The sequence below is a fragment of the Podarcis filfolensis genome (genome assembly GCF_964270895.1).
Source record: "Podarcis filfolensis genome assembly, chromosome: 9".
In the NCBI taxonomy this organism is placed as follows: domain Eukaryota; kingdom Metazoa; phylum Chordata; class Lepidosauria; order Squamata; family Lacertidae; genus Podarcis; species Podarcis filfolensis.
In genome coordinates this window covers 52,117,317-52,137,492 of record NC_139610.1, presented here as the reverse complement: position 1 = coordinate 52,137,492, position 20,176 = coordinate 52,117,317, and the positions used below count along the sequence as shown (strand labels likewise).

The 20,176-nt window shown below is 39.3% G+C and overlaps 1 protein-coding gene across 23 annotated transcripts in view; it reads left to right on the top strand.

Annotated features, from left to right (window-relative positions):
• Positions 1 to 20,176, top strand: part of ANK2 (ankyrin 2) — a gene marked incomplete at its 3' end in the record, with an annotated part of 315,375 nt that overhangs the window by 201,128 nt on the left and 94,071 nt on the right. For 20 of the 23 annotated variants that reach the window (XM_083631489.1, XM_083631504.1, XM_083631492.1 and 17 more), the window contains 4 exons: positions 10,621 to 10,719; positions 15,393 to 15,578; positions 16,338 to 16,361; positions 17,485 to 17,583. In XM_083631489.1, the coding sequence (XP_083487615.1) occupies positions 10,621 to 10,719; positions 15,393 to 15,578; positions 16,338 to 16,361; positions 17,485 to 17,583 (408 nt within the window). The remainder of the gene's footprint in view (positions 1 to 10,620; positions 10,720 to 15,392; positions 15,579 to 16,337; positions 16,362 to 17,484; positions 17,584 to 20,176) is intronic. The other 3 variants (XM_083631494.1, XM_083631496.1, XM_083631497.1) reach the window with 1 other exon arrangement.

The following is a 20,176-nucleotide window of genomic DNA, read 5'->3' as shown; positions in this document are numbered from 1 at the left end:
TATATACATATTTTTACAACCACCAATACCCATGCAGTTTTATAATACGTGTGATGGAGTTAGGCCTTCTCCTGTATCCTATAGTAATGCCACATTGTTGATGCTGTTGCATTTTGTAAATTGGCAGTAACAAGCAGAGACCCACCTAAAATCATAGCTGTGAGGGAGGGAGTGGGGTTGCCCATAATTTATTCTCTGTGCCCTTGTTCTGTCTCTTACACACTTCATATGCTCCTTTATTTGTCTTATACATGCCTTCATTCACATACATTACTCTTAGATATAAAGGTAAAGGTAAAGGTAAAGGACCCCTGACAGTTAACCCCTGAATGACTCTGGGGTTGGGGCGCTCATCTCGCTTTACTGGCCGAGGGAGCCGACGTTTGTCCACAGACAGTTTTTCCAGGTCATGTGGCCAACATGACTAAGCCGCTTTTGGCAAAACCAGAGCAGCATATAGATACTCACATATGCCACTATAATATATCCTGGATAGCTCAGTTGTTAGAGTGTGGTGGTGATAACACCAAGGTTGCAGGTTCAATCCCTGTATGGCACAGCTGTGTATTCCTGCGTTGCAGGGAGTTGGTCTAAATGATCCTCAGGGTTCCTTCCAACTCTACATTTCTATGATTCTATGAATCACAGGATCTATATATGTATTACTGCAATGTTGGGATGCGGGTGGTGCTGTGGGTTAAACTTGCCGATCAGAAGGTCGGCGGTTTGAATCCTCGCAACGAGGTGAGCTCCTGTTGCTTGGTCCCTGCTCCTGCCAACCTAGCAGTTCAAAAGCACATCAAAGTGCAAGTAGATAAATAGGTACTGCTCCGGCGGGAAGGTAAACGGCGTTTCCATGCTCTGCTCTGGCTCGCCAGAAGCGGCTTAGTTATGTTGGCCACGTGACCCAGAAGCTGTACGCTGGCTCCCTCGGCCAGTAAAGCGAGATGAGCGCCGCAACCCCAGAGTTGGTCACGACTGGACCTAATGGTCAGGGGTCCCTTTACCTTTTAATGTGGGAGAAGAATGTTTGGCTTACCAAAAATAATTTTATACATTGCATAATTTGAGTCTATCTGATGATGTAAAGAATGTGCTTTTTCTTTCTACATTAGCTGGGCATCCTGCAAAATTGTTAAGAACTCAGTAAAGCTGAGGTCGCGCTTGCTGTGAATTGCATGGTGGCTTTGTCAGTCATAGGGTTGGCTGAACTATAGGACTAGCCCAGTACTGTGTTTTAGTATAAAGCTGCAATAGGAGGTGGTTTATTTAGATATATAGCCCTATTATGAACCCCATTGGTTCACAGCAGGCAGCAGTACTGCATCATAAGGAAGAAGGAAAAAACAATTTCTTGAACAGAAGATTCACAGTGCATATTACAGTGACAAAGGAAGTGAGTACCAAGAAACAGAATAGAACAGCATGAATCATATGCTTCCCTTTAATTTCCCCCTGATATTTTAGCTCTCAGCAGTTCTTATTTAAGTCCATCACCTAACCCATAGTTGGTGGGGGAGAATATCTCTGGTTAAAACCAAAGAAACAAAGTGAAATGGAGGGATGGCAATTGAGGGAAGTGGGAGCCCAGGGACCTTTACTAATCCTAATTAATATTCTCCAACGCCTCTTTAAAAACAGGTAACCAACCAACCTGTGCCCATTTTCTTGGCTCTCCTGAGACCTGTACCCCATACCAAATTCTTTACCATCCATCCCATTAAGATCATGTCTGTATAAAATAGTTTTATTTACATTTGTCAGTCATGTCATACAAAATAAAATGTATCAATATATATTATGAAGAAAGAGAAGGTATGAAATTATATATTACACCCATGACAATGCTCAGGGTTTTTCCGTTTCCATTTTTTGCTAAAAATCATTACGGCAAAACATTGGCTCATTTGTTTCTCTTTGTATCCCCTTCCTCCATCAGATTAAATGAATGCTATGAATCATTTTAGCTCAAGAAGCTATCAAATTGTTTTTTCCCCCATTTGTTCTAATTATACAATTATCATGAGCATTCATTATTCAATTTTATTTCGCAGTATTTTTCACCAAAAGCTTTAATACAATGCCAATATTTGACTTCTTCGTCCTTTTTTTTTTAAAAAAACACCTCACTCTGAATCCCATTTTAATGAAAAATGCCAGAAATATAAATATCATCTTCACAGGGAGTATATAATGAATATTCTAGTTTTTCAGCACATTAATTGGTAGCACTAAATGTTCCAAGCACTGTCTGCAGGCATTGTAGCAGATGCTTGGTCCTCGAATTCTGATCCAAATTGAATTGACTCAAAAAATAAAGACAGCCAGGCTCATACAAAAAAATAAATAAAAAATGGCAGGTGCTCCAACACATTATACTCTCGTTCCCACTTAGACACAAACAATTAGATATAAGAGGGCTGTGTAGGACATTATATATTTAGATGTAGGCAACTCAAATGTAGGCAGTTGGAACTCAACTTGTGCTAAATAGAGGGTAAATTACAATATTCTAGCAGTGGTTCCATTTCTTTAACTCCCCCACCTACCTGTTTGATGGCTATATTTATGAGGACTCAAGAATCAAGTATTGGGCCCAATTTTTAGGTACAGTTAATTTCTGGTACATACAACAGAAAATAAAGCACTAATATGCTGGCAGAAACAGAGAGAACAAGAAAACAGTATTTTAAGAATTGTTTGTTGTTGTTGTTGTTAAAATTTGTTAGCCACTTTATCTTGCCTAGGCAACCCAGAAGGACAACCAACCAACCCCATATAGATACATTAAAACAGAGTGGAAAAGAAATACTTTAAAAAATCCAATTTACCTCCAAAAGGCCTCAGATAGTTAAAGGCAAAAGTCTTGTTTATAGAGGAAAGGTTTGTCTGGCACCATGGTGGAAAACTAGTATCAAATTGGCATTGTTACATCCAAACTAGGCCTTAGGGAATTTATAGAGCATTTTTCAGTGTTCATAGCACTTTATTATCTGGATGTAAACTTTACAACAACTCTGTAAACTAAGTTGTCTTCAGCATCCTTGTCCTATTGCTTATGTAGAGGCTAAGGCTAAGAAGGTCATGCCTTACTCTAAGCCTACTTGTGAGTTCATACCTGCGGAGAGATTTGAACTGAGGACTACCACAATCATAGCTCAACTCCTTTGCTAATACATTCTACAGTACTTGCTGCATGATGTGCAAAGCATAATTGGCTCTATCTTTCTTATATTCAAATAAGAACTGATCTTATTTTTGCTCAGCTCTCTGTGTTTATTTTAAATTAACATCTAGGTCATTCTTTTAAAAAATTGTTTAAAAATGTCATCAGCTGCTGGTGAAAATAATTATTGATTCCACAAGCATGTGAAAATTCAGTTTTTGCTTACTTATATATTCCTCCTGCAAATAAGAGGATGGGTTTATTACTCTATTACACTCAAAATAGAGTAATATCAGAGACATTTTAATTAAGCTCATTTAAAAAGTGCACATTGAATACAATTAAACACTAATTCTGCCCCTACTGCCCCATATTTGCTACCTTGATCTAGGCCTGGGCTAGTCCAGTGTACTGGAAGTATCAATTTTTTGCTGAACCAGCCTCAATTTTAAAGCTAAAGAAACATTCTGTATGGGTTCTAAAACCATGTTCCATTGTTTAGTACATTCCACCTCCCCATTAAAGATTTTTTTCCAAAAGATGCATGAATGGAAGATGGCTTGCATAACTAATTTTTCTCTTTCAAGCTTCCAATAAACTTTTATAAACAATAGTTACAGATTTAGTTCTGAGAAAGATCCAGTTAGTCCTTCGAGAAACTTCAGTGGGAGTGTTTCAGCATCTTCTAATCTGAATTTACTATTTTCACAGAAAATCCAAAAAGTAAAAACAAACAAACAAAAAAACACCAATGAAAGATCCAGATTGTATGGGAGGAAAATATGGGATTTTATTTTGAGGAGGATGACATTGTGTTGTTGCTGCAAAACATTTGCATGAAGGAGCAGCACAGAGTTTATAACAAACTACAGGGTGGAAAGCACCCTGAGACTAATGACATTTTGTGTGGGTTTGGAAAAAATGACAAATTCTGGTTAGTTAAAAATAGAAGCAAAAGTTGCCTGTTTCCTCATGGCTGTGCTGAAGAAGTAGAGGGGAGGGGGAGCACACAAGACCAAGGCTCACACAGTCTCATAAAGGTGAACTACAAGTTATTGTTACATCTGAACAAATCCATTATGACAGCATTCTTCCTGTGGCTGAAGAATTCCTCTGACATATGGCTTCTTTTCCTTTTCTTCAGAGAGAAATGTCAAAGCATTAAATAGCTATTTAAAATTCCGTGAAAATTGTCCTATACTATTTTCTGGATACAGCAGAATAATTTTGATCACTATAACTCATAACGAACAGGGTAATTCGTTTTACAAATTTGCCTCCCCAAGTGTATTTTTCTTACAAATGTATTGCCCCATGAAATCTAATCTCTTTTTGTTTTCATGTTTCTATGCTCTCTGTTTTAGTTAATCTGTAACGGAGGTAGAAAGAAGGTTAAAAAAAATAGAAACTTCTGACGCATATTCATAGCCTCATAATGTAATGTGAACATCTTTGGGAAAGTGGGTATTATGTCCTTAACTTACCCTTGTAGAGAAAGAGAATCTCTCCTGTTGAGATAAAATCCTCTTATGAGACATTTATTTTTAGTACAGCTGAAAATAATGCCCTGGAGCATAATGCAAAATAAAAGTTTGTAGAGTCCTAATAATTTTTATTCTTTTGTGATGCATTTTGAACTCCAAGAACAGAGCCTTCCATAGAAATAATACTTCTGTGGCATATTTCTATACAACTCAGGCCCAAAGCCCTGCTTTAAAGTCTGATTACAGACTTGCAGCTGTCCTGTTGGGACAGTTAAACTTTCATTAGTTAATAAGTTCACACAAGCCTTTTGCATGCTTTAATTACATATGCTTTTAAAGGTAAAGCTGATGTGTTTGTGCTGGATATGAAAAGGGATGTGAAAACAGTATAGGACAGGAGTGCCCAAACTTTTTTCAAAGAGGGCCAGATTTGATGGAGTGAACATACATGAGGGCCGACCAAAGCTGTTGAGCTTTTTCTAGGATTTAAGCTTTTTATTTTATTTTACAATTTTACCCCAAGACATATATTGCCACGGGGGCTGGATTAAATCTACTGGCGGGCCAGATTAGGCCCCCGAAACGAACTTTGGACATGCCTGGTATAGGAAGTTTGAGTTCTTTCATTTCCATACGTTTGCTTTTATAGCCTGATATGTCCTACACTTGCTGTTCTCTTCACCGTTCTGAGTTTATTACCTTCCATTTCACAGCACTCTTTTATTGAACTACTATGTCCATTCTACATTGATTCCACTAATGCCTGGGAACTCCATAAAGCCTAGCTCTAAACTTTGTTTCCTGTGAAGCCTTTGGCCCAGCACTGTAGTCCTTTTAACTTTTAGTGCATCCTTTATTTCCCAATCCTTCCTTTCCCTGTTTCCTTCATCTTCCTCCTCACTGCCTAGATTTAGTTCACAAGCATCTTGTTTGGGGCAGTGATATATCTTGGTTTTGTCACTCTGGAAAGCACTTTGAATGCTGATGACACTACATTTTTGCAGGCAAGGGAGAGGTCACAATATTGCATCTCCGTAAATATTAGAACTGTTGAGAAAATCTAAAGATCTACTGGTCAGCTAGTTTCACCTCCCCAAGGGGTCTTTTGACTTGAACAGCAGCCCTCCATAGCAAACTGTCTTTAAAACTAGATGGAGTTTTAAAAGTAGTTTGGTATGGAGCATGATTATTTGTTTTTCAGAGTAGAAGATGTGGCAAGTCAAACTGGAGTCACAACAATTCCTAAGTAGTAATTTGGACCTCAGAACCTATCTAGAGTTCTATTGTTTGGAATCAGTTAATTCAAAAGTAGCTTTTATACAAGTATATTCTTTTATAATATCTGGTTATTCAGCTTTTTTCCCTTTTCTTTAGCAAGCACAATTATGCTATAATGTCACGGAATGGATGTCAGTAATAAGACTTTTTAGTGCTTTGTTAGGTCTATAATAAGCACAAAAAAGTAACCGTAGATGGGTTTGACAGTAAATGTGAGGCTTGCATAATGACAACAATCACTGTATTTAGCAAAGGGGGGAAACCACCTACAAAGAGCAATCTGATTGATTATATTGATCCTCAAATGCATAATTACTTTTTGAACCAGTAGTTAAAACAATGAGCATTTATCACCAGCAGGCAACTCCATTACACCAGAGCTGCCTCCTGTGCCCTATGTTGTCATTAATTGTTGCGTCATGTGAATAGTAGCGACACATTAAGATATGCCACCTGGGGCATTTTGATGGTTTTCTCTCCTCACTTAAAAAAATATTTGGCATGGAGATGCTGTTTGAATTATTTGGACAAAATTAAGAATGTAATTAAATATAGCAAATATATAAAAGAAAAGTAAGATTTAATTTTAGCCTTAATATTTTGAACTCCATTCTGTAGGGTGAGACGTATAATGCAAAATTTTGTAAATGGCAAGTGTTTTGAGGACAGATTTAGCTGTGACTCTTTGGTGTGGTTTCTTTTTTGAGAACGGGAGATTTTGGAAAGGACCATGATTATCACAGTACTAATGAGTAGCTCTCCACTTTTTGGTGTGGGAGGCTTTTACATATTACACCCACCAACAAGATCTGCATATCCTTATGATGGGGCTTTGTGCTATATGATTATCCTAGTGATATTTGCCAAAGAGAATACATGTGCTATTCAGAGCAAGGAGAATCACGTAATCGCTGCTGTTTGCTGGCTTTTCCCTACTTGGCTGCAGAAGAAATTCCTATTAGAGTCATCAAATTTCATTAGGATGTTTTTCTATGCCATAGCTTCTAAATTGAGTGGAAAAGAAATGCTGTCAATATCTCAAATGGGTCATGTCTATAATTGTGAAGTAACAGACAGAAATAAAAACCACAGGACATAGTGTAAATATTTTCTTTATGTTCCTGGTGATTTAACATGCTTATGGAATTGAAGGAGAGTAACCTGAGGGTTGCCCATTTATCATATATCATATTTCAGTAGGGACTACAAAAAGTAAAAATATAGCTAATGAAGATTATTTGTGCTTCAGTCTTAACCACACTTACCCAGAAGTAAGTGCAACTGTATTTAAGAAAGCTTGTTCCCGATAAGTGTGTTTAGGTTTGTATCATTACTAAACAAGCATTTCCAGACTGTAGACATGAGTTCCAGTCTTCCAGTGACATGAGTTCCAGTGAAGGAATGAGCTCTCCCCCCCCCACAAAAACCACACATTGCAGGCATGCCACATCGCCCAATTCAAACTGAGACCATGGGGGCGAGGGCGGCAAGAGTTATGTCCCACTACCCTCTCAGATCTGATCTGGATCAGGGACTCGGTCAAGCAGTTTGTGAAATAAAATGCTTGAACTCGAGGGCTAAGCCATGGCTGAGAATTACTTACTTACAGCTTAAAAGATAAAGGTAAAGGACCCCTGACCGTTAAGTCCAGTAGCGGATGACTCTGGGGTTGCGGCGCTCATCTCGCTTTACTGGCCGAGGGAGCCGGCGTTTGTCCGCAGACAGTTTTTCTGGGTCATGTGGCCAGCATGACTAAGCTGTTTCTGGCGAACCAGAGCAGTGCATGGAAACACCGTTTACTTCCTGGTGGAGCAGTACCTATTTATCTACTTGCACTTTGATGTGCTTTCGAACTGCTAGGTTGTCAGGAGCAGGGAGAGAACAACAGGAGCTCACCCTGTCGTGGGGATTTGAACTGCTGACCTTCTGATCAGCAAGCCCTAGGCTCTGTAGTTTAGACCACAGCGCCACCCGCGTCCCTTTTACTTACAGCTTATCCTGAAATTAATATCATGTAAAACTTAACAGCTCCATAAAGGATGGGATTCGATTGGTTAAGGGAGCATCTCTGATTGAATTACTGTTGTGTTAAAAAGGTTGCTTACAGATGGTAAATGATCAGGTCATTCACAGCATATGCAGGGCTGCTGAGAGGAGAATACAGAGGCTACTGATGTCCTTGGCTCACAGATAGCTGGAGGCCCTGACTCTGAGATTTCATTTTCTTTTATTAAGTAAGTGAATGCACCTCGTGAAATTGAAGATATGAGGCAAAATGTACATCTAAGCAGTATCTGTGAGAAGATGAGCCAGCCTGTCTACTCCCACCTTTCAGTGTTTTTAACTAATGAATGTTAACTAATGAACTTTAATCAAAATTAAAGCTTTGATTAATGAGTGAATTGTTTGCATGCCAGGTGATCAGAATCCTTCAAGTCCTACAGAGCTATTGTGTTTCCTGCTTGTAGTCCTTAGAATCTTCATAATCCTAAAGACCAGATTTCCCCTTGTCTCCTATTGCCCTTCCATTCTTCCCAGCAACTAGGATGCACTATACTGTGGTGGGTTCATGTGAGATCAGACACTCACTAGAAGTTATGTTGTGCAAATGCACTGTAAATGTGGGTAAATGTTAAAAAACCCCCACTCCCTGCAATTGGCAAATGCAAAAGGTAAAAACTTTGCAGATAAGCTTAGCCGTGACTCCTGCTGTGCAGGAGCTGAAGTCCAGGCACATATTAACTTTAATGGGTCTTACTCCCTGGGAAGTTAAGGCGGGTGCATGAATGCAGTAATTAGGCCTGAATAAATTTGGTTGAAACCTTGGAGTTATGCTAATTTGCAGGATGATGGTAAATAAAAACATGACTCTTTATAATGCAAAGATGTATCACTGGTTAAAAGAAGCAAAACTTGATGCAACCATTTTATGCACCCTTCTGTATTGTTTAAGGATTGAGGGGTTGGTCTGGATGATTCCTGTGGGTCCGCACTAAGCTTCTAGTTTTGTATCTGCAAGACTGTACTCTGTAGTAGAAGGTACAGTCATGCCTCAGGTTAAAGACGCTTCAGGTTGAGCATTTTCAGGTTGCGTTCCACAGCGACCCAGAAGTAACGGAACGGGTTACTTCCAGATTTCGCCGCTCGTGCATGCGCAGACGCTCAAAATGACGTCACATGCATGCTCAGAAGCGGCAAATCGTGACCCGCAGATGTGCAGACGCAGGTTGCGTTCTGCTCAGGATGCGAACGGGGCTCCAGAACGGATCCCATTCGCATCCAGAGGTACCCCTGTACTGTTGAAGTTTGCTAATGTAATGGGACTGGCTAAGTCAGTTAGGAATCCATTTACACGTTTAAAGAATTGGTCAGATACATATGTGTTGCTATGGCAACAACTGGCTGATAATGCTCTTCCAGTATGACGCAAGCCTCCCCTGACCTGGCTGTTGGTCATGTCATCTTGTAGGTAGGAGAACAATAGTCTAGCCTTTCTTTCAACAGAGTTAGCCTTTCTTTCAGTCTGCTTGAGAGCTGGGAAGACACACTTTCAACTTGCAAAGCTTACTCGTTAAAATTCTAGGAACTTCATAAAATCATTTTACTCTTATTAATATTCTACTCAAAACTATCTCTTGTGACCCGCTGCACTGTATGAATTGAATCCACAGAAAGGCAGATAGGAGTTGCTTTGGCACACTCTCCAAAGAATCTGAATCTTACACTCACATATTTCAGTTCCAATTATAGAATTGTCTCTATTGTACAGTATTGTTTTATACAGTTTTTGAAGTAAACCACTTGGAGGCCTACTGGCAAAGGGAGATATATAGAATCATGAATAAATAAAATACACATAAATATCAAACCATTTGTACTAGTAGTGATCCAGAATGTTATGGCCTTGCACCGAGTACAACAATGACTTGTAAGAGTTAATTTGCTGCTGTGCTATGATCAGCACAATTTTAGAATCAATCAAATGCTAAACACATGTTGTAGCCAATACTATTGGCTCATTTTGTCACATACTATAAGCTTCTATACATTATTTTAGAATTCCGCCATTTCTGCGGTTTTTCTTGAGGCCATGGTTTTATAGTGCCCAGTGGGCTGCCTCTTGTTAAATAAAAGCAATAAATAAATATATTTTATCCCTTTCCTCGTCAGTGCTTATAAAATTTTATTGCCAGTTTTACATTCCCATTTTCCTACATAGAAAGCAGTCTAGTAATGAATTCTCCTAGCGGACACCAAATTACCTTAAATGCTATGAAAAAGATATCAAGGGGATACTAAGCTATAAAAAGCTATGTGGAGTTACTAAATCATTACCAAAGAGCCAAAGCGTTCATATTTCAGTGGCTTGTTCATGCAGCAGTTTGAAAACATGCATTCTATTGCAGCCTTCACCTAGTGTCCTCCAGAAGTTTTGGGCTACCATCTTCTAAATGGGAGTCGGTAGTTCAAAACATCTGGTGAAGCAGCAGCAAATGGGTACAAACTATTATATGGCACACCTCATTAATTTAAAAAGCAGAACTTTATATTTGTTGGTTTTCTTTTCCTTTCTGCTTCATTTTACTTGGGAAATGGCAGCTGGGCTTTACTTTTTAATATCCATGTTTTGATGTCATAATTCCTTAGGCCCTCAGTGAAATTACTATTTTTTGTGTTTGTGTTTCCCCCTAGAATGGCTTCACTCCTTTATACATGGCAGCTCAAGAGAACCACATTGAAGTAGTGAAATATCTTCTTGAAAATGGAGCCAACCAGAGCACTGCTACTGAGGTACAGTACTTGGATCTTTTATTTACAAGTCTTTCTATAACCTTTTTTCTTTTATAAAACCGTGAAGATGAATCTACATGGTACACACTCCTGTTTCTTAGTTCGGCCTGACTTATCTTAAGAGCAGCCTCAAATGCTGTCATCGGGAGGGAGGGGCTGCTTAATCCTTTCTTTCTTGCCCTTCACTTGCTCAAAATGATTATTACCTCAGGCTGTTCCCTCATCTGCAAGGGGAAAGATGTGCTTTCCCTCAACCATTGAGATAACAGCTGGCGGAGGGACATCCTGAGCACACATAATGCAATAAGGGAAAGGGTTGTGCAGCATCTTCTGCCCTCTTCCATTCCCAACGGGAGAGTTCAAGCTGCTTTTCAGTTAAAAGAGCCATCACAGGAAAGAAATAGCTCACTGTGTGTAACCTGTAGTCTGGCCCTCAGGTCCTAGGAAACTTCAAACACATTGTTTCCACACCTTGACTCCAGCCAGTTCCTTAATCTCCAGTCTTCTTAGAGGGCCCTGTTATTCCTTCTCTCCCTATAGAACTATTTTCATCATTTACCAAATGAGATGCCTCTTTGGGGCATATCATCAATAAAGTTACAATATGTTTCTCTTTCACTTTCTGATCATCATGAAGCTTTATCAGGAAAAGTTTGTGAATAAGGAGCATGTTGAAAGCAAGGAAGAAGTCAAGCAGAGCTGAAAAGGGTGGTGGTATGGACAGAGTTATAGAGCCTAGGAAGAAGTCACAAAGTACAGTCAACTAACTCCACTGATGTCTCCCAGACTTGGTTACGTTTCTCACTTTTTGCAGAGGCACAGCTCTAATTTAATGATTCCTGGCTACTATTTGTGCTTACAGAGGGCTTAGTTTTAATGTATATAGATTGCATAATATATATGGTGTTAACATGGCGTAATGTCACTTGTTCCTAGCTGTTCAGGGTGTCACATATTCACGCTATTAGTACCAATTATCACCCAGAGATGATTTCTTCTTGTGGTCTCCCATTTGAAGAGTATTTATTGGTTTAAAACATGTAGCTCATTCTTCATTGTAACGACTATCACAGAGATGGGTTCATAAATAATTTTAAAAATATAACACTTGAAAGCAAATAACATTATTATTATTATTATTATAGTCTTAGTAACCAGCAGCACAGTAATTCACTAAGGAGGTCCCAGTGTTAATGCTCAACAAATGCCTGAAAGTTTTAAGTTGGTGCTGCTAATTACTCAGGGCCCACCCTATACCAGTCACTATAATTTCTTTTTAATGTTTTTAATACTGAATTTCAAATCATTGTAACGTGTATGGGGCCCTGCTGATGAAGGGTGGGTAATAAATTTAACTAGTAGTAATATTAGTAGTAAGAGGGAAGGGAGTTCCATACCTTGGGTACCACCACCAAAAAGGCCCTCCCTTCAGGTTATGACAAGGTAACTGCAAGGATATTTTGAGTAGAGTAGCCTTTGAAGACCATCAGCTCGTACAGAATTCAATGGCCCGCCTCTTCAGCAGGGCTGCATTAGCAGAAGAACGTAATCTCAGAAGACCCTTGCTGGATCTGACTGGGAGTATTTGAATAAGTTGTCTCCTGGAAGCCGACAGCCCTTACTGCTTGTTCCTCATATATAGTATTCAGTGGTCTACTTCCTCTGAGCGTTGAGGCTTAGTTTAGCTAGTGCTCTGATATCTGCACTGGATTCCCATTGTCTTCCAGGCTCCTTGTAAGGCACAGATTATGACCTATGAGACCTAACCCACACTGGCTCAGCAAACCCATAACTCTAACCTCCCACATGTCCCTTCAAAAGTCACAATGTTAACTTAAGTTCTCTCTTCCGCCAACCTACTATTATGGTATTATAATGTCTGCCACAGAAGTACAGTGGTACCTCGGGTTACATACACTTCAGGTTACAGACTCCGCTAACCCAGAAATAGTACCTCGAGTTAAGAACCTTGCTTCAGGATGAGAACAGAAATCGTGCTCTGGCGGCGCGGCGGCAGTGGGAGGCCCCATTAGCTAAAGTGGTGCTTCAGGTTAAGAACAGTTTCAGGTTAAGAACGGACCTTCAGAACGAATTAAGTACTTAACCTGAGGTACCACTGTAAAAACTTAGAAAGTGTTGATCTATGGACAAATCTGCATGTTTTCATAAAGCTCTTCCACTTTTAGCAACCGTGAAAAGTGGTCCCTTATCAGTCCCTGCATTTGTCACCCTCCTCGGCATGGAGTTAACCCACCCCAGGGTATTCAGAATGGTATGACATTTATTAGCATTGCACTCCAGCCAAGCCTGCCTTTGTTAACAGCTGTTTTCTCTATCCTTTCATTCAGCGGATACTATTGCGTTTGATGGTGGTTCCTAAAATAATGCTTTCTGTTGCTGGGATGGGCCAGGATCATGTTACTGTTGCAGCTTTGCTAGAGTATGAAATCCTGTGTGGTTGCTAAGCAACAAGGCAGAAACAGCATTTGTAAATGAGTCACTGACTGATCTTGAAACCCCCAGTTCTCTGCTGTTGTTGTTTAATAATCTACAGTAGATTCCATCTCCCCCCAAACAAACTAATTCATTTCCCTTAAGAATACTGTAATATGATATTGGAGATGTGAGCATGTTCTCCTAGGAATAGCTGTTGTGGGGTCCTCTTTTTAAGACCAAGCTAGTGCTTGAAGCACAGTGAGGTGCCAAATCACATCTTTCCAGGTGGAGCTTAAACAATCCTTCTTTTCAGCCAACACAACTGAGTCTCACCTATTTTGAAAAGACACCTCCTTCTTTTCTCCTGTTGGTCTAACCAAAGGATAGGCTTTCTATAATTTTACCTCAAACAGCTGACACTAGATTGACAACACTAGATAGCAACCATACAGGCTGCAGTCCAGGAATTCATCATTCCTTCTGTATGCCCAGGGGGATTTTGGACTTTAATCCCAAACAGTCCTCCTTCAATTGTATTGCAAACTGCTTTTGGAATTTGAGCGCACATGGTGAAAATAGAAAGAAACATCAAAAGTTGCCTTATACTGAGTCAGGTCATTAGGCTGTCTAGTTAAGTAATGTATATGTTGACCAGCCGTGGTTCTGCAGGGTTTCATAGAGAGAGCTTTCTCAGTCCTACCTGGGGACTGAAGCTTGAATCTTTTGCATGCAAAACATGTGTTTTTAGCATGATCAGTTATGCATTGTGAAAGAAAGGATTTGCATTAAGAAAAGGAGAACAGAAGAGTACATTTTGCATATGGTAATTTATACATATAGATGCAAATTTAGAAACATTCACTATAATTTAAACAGAAATACAGTACATCTCACCATAATGGGGAAGACACCAGGGGATTTGTGTGTCTGCTCAGTCTGCTGATCAGGTGTTACTAACTGTTGATGGACAACTTTAGTGCACTGTTGATGTGTATGCTCTCCCTTTTTGTGGCTCCTTAGGACTAGACAGTCCTCAGACAAAGAGCTCCTTCAAATAGAGGCCTGCTCTCTGTAAAAAAGGACACCCTATGTGGTTTACCACTGAGCTGTGGCACATAAGCCTTTACACAAGGGTTCCTATATCCCAGTCCTAACTCAAACATAGGTACCTGCCTTATACTGAGTCAGACCAATAGTCCAAATGCATAGACTGGCAGCAGCTCTCCAGAGTTTCAGTCTCTTTCAGCCTTACCTGGAGATACCAGAGGACCTTGGACGTGAAAAGCAGATGTTTTATTACTGTGTTCTTTCCGTTCCCCAAAGATCAGGCTTTTAACCTTCTGTTCAAGGCCTTCAGGAAAATGCACTGAATCTCTGGATGTGAGACAAGAAGGAAAGGGACTGGTTCTCTGGACCATCTTTGTGCTTATTTCTCATTCTTGAGCTTTTTCTGTTGGCTCCATTTCCATGTCTCTTGACCTGGAGCATACTGCCTTATTCTAGCCTGCCAAGCCATTTCACAACCAAATATTATTATTGCATATGTGAGTTATTAGTCATCTTATTAGATGCTCCGGTTGTGAATGTGATCCATGTGGGATGCACATTCGCAACTGTCTGCGCCAGTTGTTATTTGGTGCTTCTGCGCATGTGCAAAGCACCAAATAACAACTGCGCAAATAACAACTGCGCAAAGCGCAATTTAGCCCTTCTGCGCATGCGCGACCTCCAAAACCCGGAAGTAACCTGTTCTGGTACTTCCAGGACTGGAGCATCCGTAACCTGAAAAAACACAACCTGAAGAGTCTGTAGCCTGAGGTATGACTGTACATAATAGTTGATTGGTGGCTTCCAATTAATATAAAAATATACAAAAGCTAGATTACAATCACCATCAGTAACTAACAATAAAAAACCACCAGCATCAAAAAAACAACCCCAAAGAGCACCAGCAACATTCAACTGTCAGTGGTATATCGGCCAAATAACTCATCACTATAACATCAGCCTTGAAAATACCACCTATGTTTTTAACACTATTTTTTAACAGAAGTGAAATTCAGTAGTAAATATGTTTGGAGATGGGCCTCTCTGGAGTGTTTGGTGGGTTGCCAGAGTTAAATATATCGGAAGGTGGCTAATAAAATGTTGCGTGTTGAAGTACAACACACCTCTTTGTGGGAGCTCTTTATATGGGTTCTGGCTTCATGCGGAATGTTTTATTTTCTCTGCAACAGGACGGCTTCACTCCATTGGCAGTTGCATTGCAGCAAGGACACAATCAGGCAGTAGCCATCCTTCTAGAAAATGACACTAAAGGGAAAGTCCGGTTGCCGGCATTGCACATTGCTGCCAGGAAAGATGACACCAAATCAGCGGCTCTTCTTCTCCAGAATGATCACAATGCCGATGTTCAATCTAAGGTAAAAATACGCTTGCTTCCCCTTCCTTGTTCTCCAGTATTGGTAATCGTACTAAAAATTGGGATGTCCAGGGCCTGTTTTGTCCTTTATGCAGGACAAACTCAGATTTATCACTGAGAAGAAACAACAATCTTTAGTAGCTCCTTAAACAATTTAGATGTTTTTCTGCATTCACATGTTGCACTTTTTAAGTGTACATATAAAACATCTTACATGGTAACAAAAAAAGAAACATATACTTTTGTTAAGTGGCCCTAAGAGATTCCTATCAATTCCATTACTTTTAAAAAATCAATGCAAATAATAATGCTCCTCTTCTAGTAGTCGTTGCTGAAACCTGTATCTGCAATAAAAGCTCTATTGTTTAGTGTAGAACTGCAGGAGGAAACGGGTTAGATTTTCAGAGGCACAAAAATCGCTCTTCAGTTTCTAAGTTTTTCTTTTGCTGACTTTGTAATGGTGTTTGACAGTTTTTGCATTTGAACATGTAGTCCAATTAACACGAGGTTAATATCAAATTCAGTCTTTGTAAATCTGACAATCTGTTGTGGGGAAGGGGGAAGCTGAAGCAGTGTTGCTGTTGAGTGGGAAACTGGTTTGTGGCCCAAGAGAATGTGGGTTGCATACAGTTAAATTGAATACTAGCTCAGGCTTTCTCCCATAACAACAAAATAATTCATTTCAGCAAACAATTTAGGCCTCTGTCTTTCTGCCAATCTGTAATATCTTTCCTCTTTTTTCCAAAACATGCTGCAACAGATGATGGTGAATAGGACAACTGAGGTACCAAAAACAACAGTTTTGTTAATCTACTCCCCCCCTCCCCCAGATAATTGCTGCATTTTCCTGTCATATACAGTTCAAACTGTACCAAATGTCATTTCTAAATGTGCACCGATGACAAAAATGTATATTTTCTCCTCTGCTTTGATGTTTTTTCTTTCCTTGTTCTTTTGAGATGGTGGAGATTGTTTTTAGATAACAAGAACTGGGAATTAGAAATGGGAGTAGGCCTATGGGGATAATTTGAAATACAGAGTAATTGCATGTAATATAAGGCCATGACTCCATTAATGCTAATCTGCAGCATGGTTCCTGTGGGTAGTTGTTGGTTATTGATAAATGAAGAGATCCCAGTGGGAACCCCCTCAAAGGTATTGAGGTAAAATGTTTCTTTTAATTTTATGACAGGCATTTATGGAGGTTTTAAATGAAGAGTAGCCTCAAATCTGTCACTGGGAGATTGTGTACAGTTTAATATTTTCTACTGTAGCTGTTGTACTGTACTATTATTCTAATACGCTTTGGTGAAAAAACATTAATCTTCTAACCAAAGCAATACTTAAATTTGCCATGGAAATGAATTGGCAAGTGTCTCCATTTGGTCTCAAGAACCATCTGGGGTTTGTGATCATATGCTATCAAAACTTTGAAGGGTTTTATGAGGGCTTATAAGGAATGATTAGGAAACCCAGACAGAACAGGCATCTTTGCAAGGAGACCATGGTGAGGGGAGGGGACTGGTGCCAGGTGAAAGCTTGCCTCATTGTTAGGTCTAATGAGCTGGGGAAGTCCAGATGGTGAAGTGACTCTTCTGAGCATGCTCAGGAGCATCGTTTCTTGCTAGAATCAAGGGATTTGTAGTTTTCCTTGGTAGAAGACCCAGAGAAGGTTGCTTTGTTGTTGTCTGCATTAATAAAAATGGAAAAACCTGAGATATTAAACTGGAAAATAGTGCTTTTGGTTACCTGTTGCAGGAAGTAGTAACATTAACTCTTCTGTTTATAATAATAGGTTGGCACAGGGGAAAAATGCTTTGGGTTAATGTTTCTCTGGTTTTAAAAAGTTAAATGCTTCCTTATGTAAAAACTGGTGCATTCTGATTAAGACCGTTTCTTTTTTGCAGAGTGGATTCACGCCTTTGCACATAGCAGCACACTATGGAAATGTTAATGTAGCAACACTTCTGCTCAACCGAGGAGCTGTTGTAGACTTCACAGCAAGGGTATGGATGCTTTGCTTTTTTGTGCATTGAGAGAACAATGAAAGGAGGGAGGTCAATGATTGATTCTATGAACTTTCTTTAAATGTCCAAATTAAAACAAAACAAAAAAACCATTTACAAGTCTGTTTTGAAAAATTATGAAAAGTAAATGATTCTTACATTTATTCTTGCAACAAATAAGCCATTTTTTCCAAAGTATCAGACTGTAATAAATTATCTTTACACAATACACTTATAGGTAGAGGGAAAGAATGTAAATTTCATGCACATGCTTCAGAACACATTAATTGAATTATTAATATAACTTCTGGCATACTTAAAAAAACTGTGTCGTAGCAAATACCTTATGCTCATTACTCTGTTCACATATGTACTTTGCACACAACAAGCTCCAACTCTTTAATATTCTTTAATGCTTAAGATGTGTATTATATACTGTTCACATTGGAGTTCAGCTACTAGCCATATGGAAATAGAAGCAGGCTTCTGCACACATATTTCTACGCTTCCTTAATAACTTCCTTGTTCATATGAATGGTCCTACTTGAATGCTGTAGGTAACACTGTAGGCCCTGCTCTGTGTCACTTGCCATTGAGTATACGATAGCTGGCCAGGAACAGAGCCTTTTCTACTGTGGCACCTGCTTTATGGAATGTTTTAATTTATTTATGGGATTTGTACCGCACCCTTCCTCTAGAAGGGATCCTTCTGGCTCCTTCTTTACTTGCTTTGCAACAGGCAGCAGAAAGTACTTTTACAGTGTGAGTGTGCCTTTTAATTCCACAACAGTGCCATCTCACACATGTCCACTCAAAAGCAAGTCCCACTGAGTTATCAATGGGGTTTACTTCCAGGAAACAATGTGTAGGCTTCTATCCCAAATTAAATGTACGTGGTAACATGCTTATGTGGGCTTTTAAACTTTCACTGGATGTTGATGATTAAAAAGGGTTGTTTTGTTTTGACAAATTTTGTCAGTCACTTTGAGTATCTTTTAAGTGGGAAATCAGTATCACCATCATCAAAAAGGAATAAATCAGTGTCAGGCAATTGGTCCTCTCCCTAGGCCAATTCCCCATGCTTTTCCTGCACTCCTCACCAGCGTTGCTCTGTGCCTACCTGGGTGTTTTGACCTGGCTGGATCATGTCCTTATTTGTAATAATGCTTCTTGCTTGCTGGATGGAGAGGTGTGGGTGTACAAAACCCCCTGGTTTTTGCATGTCTGTAATTCAGCCTACCTTGCCAAGGTAAGAGTCACATCCATTGCTACACCCACTTTTGCCTTTAGCTCTGCCTGTCACTGGCATGTGGATCTCAGAAGGTTCCCGTCAAGAGAATGTGGTCCTCAAACTGACAAAAAGATTCCCCACACCTGCTCTATAGGTGTCCTGTGCATGTATCCTCCCTGCATCCCAGCTTCTGGGACTATGTACACATAACAGCTGTTCAGGACAAGGAGCTACATTTAAGCTACAGTCCTGGGAGGAAATCCCACTGATCTTACTTCTGAGGAGGCATGCATAGAATTGAGCTATTAGTTAGAATTGTTCCCCCATCTTGCCGCTGAGCAGCTGAAAGCTTGACTGCCAATTGCCTGAAAGGGCTATATATGGTCAGCCTTGGCTGCTGCATGCACAAATGAATAAGGTTTTAAGGTTTGCCTTTTCTTAATATTTTATTTATTTACATGGTTTCTATCTCACACCTTCAACAGTGTGTTCCCAGGATGACTAACAATTTAGCAAGAAGCAATTAAGATACAATTTAAAAAATAGAAGACAGAAAATACAAAAAACCCACCATACAACAAAATGTAGAAAATAATAAAATAATGTGTACAAACTAAACATCTGAATCTTAATATATTTCTGTGGATTGCTTTTCCTGTTTTCTACCAAGAGACCTAACCCACAGCTGAAATATGTGCAATGACAATTGGAAAAAATGAAGGATGAGACGAAACCTTCCAACCTAATTAGGACCTTTTTAATGCTGATATTTGTTACAATAATAGGCTTCATTGTGTCTTAGCTAATGTGCTATGATTGTTGCTGTATATTTAAGCACACCAGTATGTTATGAATATTGATTTATTTGTCTTGCATACAGTGTGAATGTGATGTTTGATGTTTGGTGAATGTTTTTGTTGCTGCTTAGTGAATCAGTGAAGAATCTCCTGAAGATAGACAAAATACCCTTTAAAAGTGCATATTTGAAATTATGTATGCATATTACTCTCATGAGATTTTTGTGCGTACATCAACAGAAACATTCAGACCTGCGTTATTGCATTCAGATTAAGTAATTATACTGATTAACAATTGAAATTTCATTAGTTACTAAATGAAGATAAGTGAAGTCTTCCATACAAAATTAACGCCCCTTCCCAGTTCTCATGAATTAGAACTGTTGTAGTAAACTTCTGTTTATTCAAACAAAATGTTAAAACATAAAAAAGATCAGATTTTTTTCTACATAGCTATAAAAAATGCATATATTTTAGTTCTATTTAACAGCATTTGCAAATTGTTGCTATGAATGTTTTTCTCAAGATAGGACAGTGCTAACTGTTTTCTGTATGCTGTGATGCA